Consider the following 11,364-nt stretch of genomic DNA (forward strand, 5'->3'; position numbering starts at 1 on the left):
CGCCCCATAAGAAGCGATGTCATGAAAAGGACTATTCCCAAAAAATTTTGTTACCGAAATTTGTTTTATCAAGCACAATTTTGAAACAATTTTAAACAACTTTTGAAATATTTTTTTTGTAAAACTAACCAGTTAATTACATTTCGTACATTCGTTATTTTGACCTATCTACCTATCCCTTCTTCCCTTTGTGCATATATCCACATTCATATTCTTATAGATAAAGATGGATCTAGATTATATGTAGATTAATGTGTAATTACAGGATTAAATATTACCTTTTTTGGTTTCTTTTTTAGCTTTATATGTGTTTGTTAATAAAGCGATAATTAATTGTTTTGATCTTAATGATTATCATTTATAGTAGCAAAGATATTCTATAAGAACTGTTCATAGGTTAGTTGAACGGTAACAAAATTAAACAATAAAAAAATCTTACAGAGATCTAAGCCATTTCAAATGTCAAAATGGAAAAAAAATTCTTAGACAACACAATAAATAGATGAAATCCATAATTACGATGAACAAAATTACCCTTCTGTATATAAAACCTGTTTATGGAAAAATTTGGATAGATAATGAATGTTTGCATAGCCAAATTAAGATTTGATAAAAGTAAAAAAAAATCAAGCCAACAAATAAGACATCATGTTTATAAACTTTGTTTTACAGTGAAATATACAATTCAATGTAATTTTTCTTATGATTTTTATACGTACATGCATACATGTATTAGCTGCGAACGGAAATTAAGAATTAAAGTTTTTTAAAGTGACCCTTATTTGCCGTTTAAAATACCGTTCTATTTGATAAAATTCGTCAGTCGGTACAGTGATTTTTATGTATACAAACAAAAATTCTCTTCAGGGTCAAATAAAAATAAATATACTGTTTTGTTTATAAAGAAAAAATGCTGAATTGTGCCAAAATAATTTCCCAGGTAATTTTCCAAAACAAAAGTTGATGTCAAGTTTCCCGGATTAAGCAAATAATAATAATATCTAATTTATTATATTTTCTCTTATAAGATTTTTGTTCTTTTTTCACGACTATTGATAAAAAAGCAATTTTATGCTGTCAAAAGCTGATAATATGCAAAATGCAAAAGATTGTGTTAACGCCATTGATAATCTGGTCTTTATAACGGTTTACTGTTGTTTATTTCAAACAAATATATTTTTTTGCTCTGCCTTTTCTGAGCAGAACTTTCCTTGTTAGAAGTGATTCTTTCCTTCATTTAGGGTTTGAACACAGATATCTTAAGGATAAGGCAATGGCTGATAAACTGATGTACATCCCCAGTGACAATTGTATCCCTTCTGTAGATTACAACTAATGGTTTAAGCGTTTGAACATCCATCTTAATGAACCAACCCATCAAAGTACAATAAAAGTTGATAGGTCAATGAATGTAAACGTTATTATATAACTTTAGGGACTAGTGTAATAAGTAGCCCAATATCCCCCCCCCCCTTGTTTGTACGTCGCATCGAATCCCACTAGCAAGACGTGTAAGCTTAATAATCTAAAATCAGAATGACTTTCAAATCTAATAATCTTAAATTTAAATAAAATCGTTGTAAAAATTGTTAGAATAGAATTAGGCAAAAGAAAATATGGTTTTCTCTTTTCATATATTTCTACTTCAAAGTTGGCTAAATTCATATACATTAAATATTTTCTTTTTAACATCTTTTGAACTGAGGCAATGATAAACTTTTTAATGCATAAAATGTTGAAAATGTTTGATTTAAAAGTTAATAGTTAGGTTGGTATGCTGGCACATTACTGCACCTTCTTTCCTTTTTTGATGCATTTCAAATTATTTTATGAAAATTATAGAAGAAATATAAAGAACGTTAAAAAAATACTTTATAATCTGTAAAAAGAAAAACTTAGCTGGAGTAATTTTGTAGTAAAGCTTACGGAATTATAAGTTGTTGGTTGTTGAACTGTAGCGTTACGTTCATTAACTTAATCCGCGTATATGAAAAAACAAGGATGAAAACATCCATAAAAGCAAAGCTCTCAAATCATGGAATTACAAAAAGAGTTTTCGTGGATAAAAAGAGGATGTTCTTTGTTAAGGGATGTCTTCAACAAAAAATTTGCACCCTATCTTACACAACAAAACTATAATCTCCTATAGCGCTATGTACTTACTGGCGGACAGACAGACAAAGTAAATTATAGCTTTGATACTTAAAATACAAAAGAAGTTCAGGTAAGTCCTTCACAGTAAAGTCCAAACCACCAATTAAAACCTGTTTAGTACTTAAACTGCCTTGACACAAAAAAAGAGGGGAGGGGGGGAATTAGAAATCTAGCTTTGATTTACCTGCAACTTACGATCAACTACCAAGAGCTATGTAAAATACGTTAAGGAGGAAATATGACAAAACAAAATTCACTTGAATATTAATACGTTTTTGAAATTTTCCATTTAAACCACTTTATGGTTACGCTTCAAATAAAAATTATAGTACTTAAGCTTTGTAGAACACACTGTAAAAGTTATGAATTTAAAAATAACAATGAGATTTTAACATGTTTTATAATTTATTTGAACAAAAATTGTAGTTTTGGTACATATATAAAAATTTATGTTTGGATAATACTTGTGCTTGAATATAAAACTGTTTTATAAGCAGTCAAGCTATTTACATACATACAAGCTCAACAATATATAGCCACCAAAATCCATTATTTTTAAAATGGTCAAAAATATGCCCCTATTGCAAATTAAAAACATTCCCATGTTTATTGAAAATATGATAGCCCTTACGGATTCGCCAATACAAGCATTAATGGGCAACTTCAACCCTTGCAAATTATATTAATTTTTAGTCATTTTTGTGGTGAATGGGCAAGGAATAGGACAGAAAAAATAGATAAAAAAATTGAATTGGTTCTGGTTCATTTTACCTCTGGAATAAAAAAAATGTATGAAGAAAAATGGGTTTAGGGGAGTATAGGATGGCCAACTTTCAAATAATGAATTCTCCCAATATATTTTCTTAAACAATATAACTCTTGTATATAAAACTGGTCCAGAAATGCAATGTATAATTTTAAAAATTATTTTTAATCACTAGATTCATCATATTTCTGCTTTAAAAGCTTTTTGTGGATATTAAAAAGTTTCAAAGGAATTTGAGGAAAATTTACCTTTTAAAGTTTTGTTGAAATTTTTATTATGAACAAACAAATTTGTAAACACTTTTAATAAAAATACAGGAACATTTTTATATGAAATTAGACTAGCTATATTTAAAAATTTCTGCTATATCCTACTTTTAGAAAGCTCTACTTTTAATTTTAATTCCGATTTTTAATTATAAAAAATCTTTTTTTTCAAATTACTCTGCTAAGTTAGTGTTATCTTTAAAACCTTATGAAAAAATATTCGTTCGATGAAATATCTCATTTCATTCCTCTCTTCCTTATCACGTCAAAAACAACAATCATAGAGCTTTCTTTAATTAAAAAAAAGTTAAATCTGAATATAAAAAAGGAGACTTACAATTTTATAAATATTTCTGCAAACAAAAGAGGTACAATATTTTACCCACCATTATAGAAAGCCTTAGCCCTAACTTTTAATACATATAACTGGATATAGAATATACGCGGATATTAAGAGTGGGGAAAATTGTCGTCAGTTTAGCTTGCTAACATGGAACTCGTTTATTTGTCAGTTCGTTCAACAAGTAGCAGTTGTTTTGATGGGGTACAGGGGGAAATCGTTAGTTCTTCCTGCTGCGTGTTTTATTTAATTAGAGAATATTAAAATCTGGTTTAAGATCCAAGTAATAATATATCCATTTACATATATGTAACAAATTAATCATACAGCCTTTATAATATTTATAAAACTGTCAGTTTCATCTTTAAAAATTCAGATTTAATCTTATTATTGTAAATAGTATGTTAACGTGGTCATGGTTAAAATAGAAAACAAATATTTAGAATGTACATAATGTGAATAGATGGAGAGAGAACCACTTGTAAAACTTGAATATTTCAGACTAGAATCCATGCTCTCTGAAAAAAAAACAAGAGTGATTATAATCAATAGCAAGACCACCTTTTTTATAAACTAGTTAGGGGTGCTGAATCTGATATAATATGATGTAAGTAATTCGAATTAATCTTTAAATATATTCTAATTTCTAACTTTCTTATTCCCTGATAATTTTTTTCATACCTTTATAATCTAAATGTTTCCTCATTTTTTTTCCTCATCCGACCAACAAACAAATAAAACGTGTATGTAGAGAAGATTTGCTACCCCAAAAAATAGACAGCATTTTTCATGAATAAATTTGCAAATAAAAGGGACTATTGTCATACAAATTGCGTTTCCATTGAGGTCATTGTCGTACAATTTGTGGCGGTTTTAGCATGGCACATTTTATGACTTTTATTTGCCAAGGTCTCCCACTCTATCTATTTTTTTTATCTATTTATCTTGTATATCTAACCATTTGGCATCTAAAGACTGAACAAAAAAATGAGACAGTTAAATCATTGAATATTTTTTTTACTAGATGTTGAGCAGTTTTCTTATTTATTTCAATGAAAAGAGCAAACTATATGTTCCTGTTATGTATTACCTCGTAGATTTTATCCTATTTATTTTGTGGATTTTTTATCCCATAAAACGGTCAGTAGTAGATTGACAAATCCTTTCTTTTACTATAGTAGCTCAAATAATAAAGAAGTAATAAGCATTTTTAAAAAAACAAGCTTATTGTCCGTTTCGTGGCATCGCCTCTTACAAGGCGTTTCGTCGTATTTACACAGTATCTATTAACAGGTTTTTTTTAGGTTAGGTAAATGTTAATGATTGCACCGCAGGGTTAGAGCTTCCCTACAGGTGCTAGAAATATGATAAATCTACTGTGAAAATACGACAAAACGCCCCCCCTAAGAGGCGATGTCACGAAACCCACAATACCCAAAAACAGATGTGCGACATCTCTCTATATATCTGGAAAATCAACCTGTTTTATTTTCAGTCACCGTTGGTTTGTGATTAATCCTGCCCAGTCCTTGCTTCTCATTGGTCCTGAGGCTCACCTCCACCTCCTTGGCCTTGTAGTAGACGTCATACAGAGAGGCTACGCACCTTAGCCGCAAGGTCAGCCTGTTGTCCTCTTCTACAAAGTCTTTCCTAAAATAAAAAAAAACGTTTATAACAATTTATAACATATCTATTTATCATTGATGATGAAAACCTTTAATTTAGTATGCAGTGGAAAAAGCTATATGTAAAATATTTTTGTACTTTAGACTTTATAAACGTGTTTAATTACTAAATTAATTATTTGCTCTATAACACATGTTTTGAATAATTCAACAAAGTATTTTCTTGTTGCATTTTAATCGATATTCTATTACTGAAACAGGTCCTGTGGTAGTTTTAGGCTATTTTCTTGGGAAGTGGGACACCCTAACCCCCCCCCCAAAAAAAAAAATCTCCCCCCTCCCAATTTTTAAAAAAATGTTCTAAAAACAATGAAGCCGCTTATAGTGCATGTTAAAAAAATGACTGCATACAATACAAATGACCAATGATGAGCTACTATACATTTTACTATTAGTCAATTACAATGTTTGCCTACCATTGGTAATTTGTAATGTATGATGTAATTTTTATAAGGCCCTATAGACTGCTTCAAAACACTTAATTATTTATAATTTGCAAGCTGCACCAATGCTATTCAGCTGGTTGGTTAAAGGTCCAGCAAGATTTTAGTTTTCTATTCAATTTAAAATCCTTTCATTGGGAAGAGAAAGCCGAGGATAAATTTAGTAGCTTTGTTCACCAATCATTTCTAATATAGAGATACATTTGTCAAGAATTAAGGGATATTTTAATAATTTTCAAAGTATATAAAGTAGTAAGGTTTTTTTGTCTAAAGTTTAAAATCTCAATGATTACTAAACTGATTGAGTTCTTCTTTTTGAGGTAACTTTACTTAGGTCGCAGAATATTTTGCATTTAAATTTGTTTCTTGGTATGGGTTTAGGCTATTTTTATGCCCACTATATACCCCTTTGAATACAGCCCTCATAGAAACTAGGGGTGCATCCACTAGCAATCTTAAAATATGTAAATTATATAAATTTTCTATACCTTTTTTAAATTTTGAATATAGTTAATTAAATCTCATAAAAATAAATTTACTGATCCTTAACTCTAAAAGTAGCCAGAATATACAAGTTTGTCTCTGCTTTAAGTGTTATAAGTAACTTATTCACATTTATGGTTTAAAAAAAAATAATATATGTCATTAGACTTTCATTGTTTGAAAAAAAAAACAAGGTTGATCACGTCCTATAGTAGTGAAGCTGTTTAAAATTTAAGCAAAGAAAACGGAAAAGAAAGTAATAAGAATCTCGCAATTGTATATTTACTTACAGAAAACAGAAAGAAAGAATCAATAACTCAAAGAGTAGCTTTGCAAATAAAAATGTTGATTCCTTTATCCTTGAGCTACACTACCCAACCACCTTCAACCAAATAATGAAATATCATTTTATAATTTTCTTTTCAAATTTCTAAAAATCTTTAAAGAGAAGAATCTCTTTGACCTCCCAACAACCCGAAGTGTGGAAAATAAAGATTAGTCCTGGCTTTGTAAATCTTGATTGAAGTGAAACTGATATTGAAAACATGGAGCAGGGAGCTATACTTTTAATCATATTTATATATCTTAGCAACCTTTGAAATTTATGTAACATTTGGTAGCCAAGCTTCTCTATAATTCATGAAAACGAGGGTTGTGTTTAGATCAGTGGGGTGCACATTGTTTTGCCAGAGTGGTGTAAACCTGATGGGTCGAAGAAGTGGGGAAAGCAAGAAGGCTAATATCATCCTGACATCTCTCTATATCCCCCACCCACCCCTATCTTCCAAATTTTGTGGGTTAGGTATTTTCGATCCAATAAAAATGTTTAAAAGAGAAATTTAACTTTAAAAATGTACATTAATGGTGTTAACTAAATTGTAAAAACTAATGGACAAGATAAATTAATACCTAAGCTCTGCTAAATTTTGGAAAAAGTCGACTTTGTTATAAATGGAATCAAGGATTATTGAAGATCATTAGTTATTATTAAAAGATTAGAATCATTTTTATAAGAAAAGAAGATACTTTTATATTTTTAGGGAATTGCATTATTCTTAATTCGATCTAGTATCAGCTGCATTTGTATTTTAATATGTAAAAAATAATATATTTATTGGGTAAAAGTGTACTTAAAGCAACATGATGAATTACAAAATAACTATTTATCTTTTATTTATAAAAGTTAATTCTATACTTTATAGCTTAATAGCATAGTCAGTAACTTAAAAAAGTATTACTTTCACTTTATTTTTATCAAATGCAAAATAGATATAAAAGACATTATGCACTGTTTTTAAGATTAAGGACAAAATAATACAGTTCTAGGGATAAAACATGCACGTGATTTTGTGTGTTGATTTTATTCACACTTTTTCTTGTTATTTTTCTTTTTTTCTTGACTAATGTATAGATAGTAATCACAATTTTTTACCTTTTTAATATTTTAAAAGCGAAGCTTTTCTATAATTAGGGTAGGTCCGTACGTCTGTCCGTCCGTCCGTCACAAACGGATAGCTTTTTTCGTTAATTTAGGCATGTTAGAATTGTCCTATTGATTTCAAACTTTGCATGGGGATTCCTTTAGTAGTTAGGTACGATTTAGAAAGCGTAGCTACTCTATAATCATAACAAGAGTGTCCGTACGTCCATTTTAAACATGTTGATTTTTTTACTTTTTTAACAACAATTTTTTATGTGATTTAATCATCCGATTGATCTGATTTTTGGTATGTTAATTCCTGGGACAACAAAGTATAATGTTATAAGCAAAGCAACTTTATAATCAAGTCCTAAAAATTTAAGTATGTCTATAAACATTATCCTGTATCAAGCAGTTTTTCAACAAATTTACTTACAATTTTGCTTCGATTCTTATAATACATTTTCTGATTATTCAGTTCTGACACTATATAGGTGTTAATGTCCGTTTGTACCACCGTTTCAGTGCTTCGCTTTTATGGATGTTGTCATCCTTGTTTTCCTTTTGTTTACAAATGTAAACTATTTGGGTTGTGGTATCTACTTGTTTCGAAAATCATTCAACGAATACTTAAGACTCGATCGTAAACTATATAGTAGCTTTTCAATAAAACAAGGATGACAACATTTAAAATTATTCTTCATTTTATTTGATAATATCTATACCCATCATTAAAGTGTATCCTATCTACATAGATATTTTGCAAACATGTTGTAAGTCGGAAAGAAAAAGATATATTGATTTCTTGGGTTAGTTATTGATGTACTTACATCTCTTCTTTACATCATTTATACATACGTACATACATAGGTATAATATACACAGATTTGGAAATATCAGAGTGAGAGGGGTTAATGGGTTGTTTATTGTACTAGTCCCCAAAATTTTTAATAACGTTTCCTTTTTCGTTGGCTTAACAACTTTGAGGACTTTGAATTTTAATAGTTGATTCAATAAAATGAGTGTTCAATCGTTTCAACCACTAATTTTCATCTACAGAAGGGGTAATTTTGTGTATCATCATTTGGGATGTGCATAAATCTATTGGTCATTGTCTTATCCCTTTAGATCCCTGGGAAATATATTGCATCCTTGTCTAGTTTAATGCGAAGCGAAACTTTTCTATAGTTAGGATTGGTCCTTTCGTCTTTCCGTTAATTTAGACATATTAGAATTGTCCTATCAATTTCAAACTTTGCATAATGATTCCTGAAACATTTAGGTACAATTTAGGAAGCGTAGCAACTCTATAATCGTAACAGGAAAGTCTGTACGTCCACTTAAAACATGCTGATTGTTTTTAGTAGCGATCTACTCTATAAATTGAAATGTCCGTCTGTCCGTATGTCCGTATGTCCGTATGTCTTAGTTTAGGGGAAACGTGATTTTCTCGGCACCTATAAAAGATAAAAGGCTGACATTTTTTGACAACCTTCCCATTTTTAAGGAGCACAACTAACTATAACATCAATGGCGATAGGACCGCTTTCTAGCAGGTTTTAGGCTATTTTTGTATTTTTCACATTTTTCTCCATATCTTTGGTGTTTATGGTCCGATTTCAAAAAAAATTTCAGTTATAGATATCAAAATTAAATTTCCTGTCGTTTCAAGAAAACATCAATGGTGGTCATACTGCCTTTTTGTAGGTTTTTGGCTAGTTTTTTCACATTTTTCCTCATATCTTTGGTGTTTATGGGCCGATTTTTAAAATTTTTTTAGTTTAAAATATCAAAATTAATTTCCCGTTGTTTTAGCATCTAGTATGTAATTTACTTTGACCGTCGGTCTGTTAGTCGTAGTACGGTAGTACTGAAATATAAATATTATGAAATTAAAAACAAATGTTGAAAAGGTTTCGTGATTTATTTCCTAATATACAATACATGCTTTTGTCAACTAATCTTTAAATTCTTATACATATTTTTGTGCTTCGCTACTTAAGGATGTTGTCATCCTTGTTTACTTTTTTAGCAACTTTTATAATATTATGTAATGTAAACATCTTAAAATCATCATATCGGGAAAAGTATATAATAATTTATAAATTTGACGTAAATATCAGGCAAAGTAGATGTAATGGTGATTGTATGGCAGCTATAAGAACTTTTAGTAAATGCTTTGTAGTAGACATAAACATTTACTTTTTTATGTCGACACGATAGTTTCAAGTCTTTATAATGTAAAAGATTCTTACATTTTCAAAATATTTAAATCAAGAAAAATTTGTCATATCAAAAATTTATTTAAATCATTTGCCAATTTGATACAAGGCAAAAATTGATAAATCAAAAATGAAAAATGAATCCATTGGTCCTGGCTATTTCACTCATTACCTTATTTTTTGTTGCAACCAATGTTGATAAGTCAGTGGCGTGCGAACCGAAGGGGGCATTTGGGGCAATCGCCCCCCCCTAGCGACCAAAACGCCCCCCCCTGCCCCCCCCTAGCAACCGCCCCCCCTGCCCCCCCCCCTAAATGTTAAAAAATGCCCCATTTTGCCCCCCCCTGGTCAACAAAAATGCCCCTTTTTGCCCCCTACCCTACAAAAAGCAAAACTATCCCAGTTTCCAAAAAAAAGATCAAGAAATACTCAAAAAAAAAAATTTTGGCGCTTCGCGCCAAACAGACAGTTACTATTCATTTAACCTTACCAAATTTTTAAATTAGTGTAGAAATTGGGTTATAATCTTTTTTCACTGAACATAACAAACCAGGTTATAGGAAGTATTTTATTTTGTATAATATAAACTTTTTACTAAAGAAATTTTGTACATCCCCAATGATGATACACAAAATTACCCCTTATATAGATTACAATTAGTGGATGAAATGTATAGAAACTCGACTTAATTAACCAACCAATCAAAATTCCATTAAAGTCCCCAAAGTTGTTGAGCCAACGAATAAGAAAATTTTATATGAAATATTGGGGACTAATGTAATAAATAGCCCAAAAACCCATCCCTCCCTGCATATTTGAAGAAAAAAATTTGCGCTTCGCGCCATTCCAAATGGTTTCTGCTATGAAATATTGGGGACTAGTGTAATAAATAGCCCAAAAACCCCTCCCTCCCTGCATATTTGAAGAAAAAATTTGCGCTTTGCGCCCTTCCAAATGGTTTCTGCTATGAAATATTGGGGACTAGTGTAATAAATAGCCCAAAAACCCCTCCCTCCCTGCATATTTGAAGAAAAAAATTTGCGCTTCGGGCTCTTCCAAATGATTTCTGCTTTTTATCACAATGAAAGGACAAGTAATTTTTTTTTATTTTTTACATAGTTTATTATATCTTTGGTTTTTATGGTACGATAAATTTTTTTGTGGAATATAATATTAAAAAAAATATAATTTCTTGCTGTTTCGAGCATCCAGTATGTAATTTACTTTGACTCTCATCACATACAACATACAGGAAAAAGGATTTGTGACTTTTTCTACCTAAAATATATATTTATTTCAACAGATGCTCTTTAAATCTACTTGTCTGTATTCTTATAATTGATTTTTGTGCTTTGCTACTTAAAGATGTTGTCATCCTTGTTGTCATACAATAAAGAAATATTTAATATCATTTTTTCATATTAGGTTAATTTTTGGTAAATTATTTCAAAAATGAGTGTTTTTATCTCCCCCCCCCCAAATTTTTTTTAATAGGGTTATTCATCCTTCCTGCTGAGATTTTATAACATCCCCTTCCACCCATTAAAAATGTTTTGTGGTGGAGGGGGGGGGGGGAAAGGTTAAT

At 30.1% G+C, this 11,364-nt stretch overlaps 1 protein-coding gene across 1 annotated transcript in view; it reads right to left on the reverse strand.

Annotated features, from left to right (window-relative positions):
* Positions 1–3,375: 3,375 nt before the first annotated feature.
* Positions 3,376–11,364, reverse strand: part of LOC145306224 (uncharacterized) — a 23,608-nt gene continuing 15,619 nt past the window's right edge. Inside the window, exons 9-10 of the mRNA XM_080148612.1 lie at positions 5,007–5,176; positions 3,376–4,044 (exon numbers count right to left, since the gene is read on the reverse strand). Of these exons, the coding sequence (XP_080004738.1) occupies positions 3,914–4,044; positions 5,007–5,176 (301 nt within the window). The 3' untranslated portion in view covers positions 3,376–3,913. The remainder of the gene's footprint in view (positions 4,045–5,006; positions 5,177–11,364) is intronic.

The sequence above is a fragment of the Acartia tonsa genome, chromosome 1, assembly GCF_053477335.1.
Source record: "Acartia tonsa isolate MP-2025a chromosome 1, ASM5347733v1, whole genome shotgun sequence".
Taxonomy (NCBI): domain Eukaryota; kingdom Metazoa; phylum Arthropoda; class Copepoda; order Calanoida; family Acartiidae; genus Acartia; species Acartia tonsa.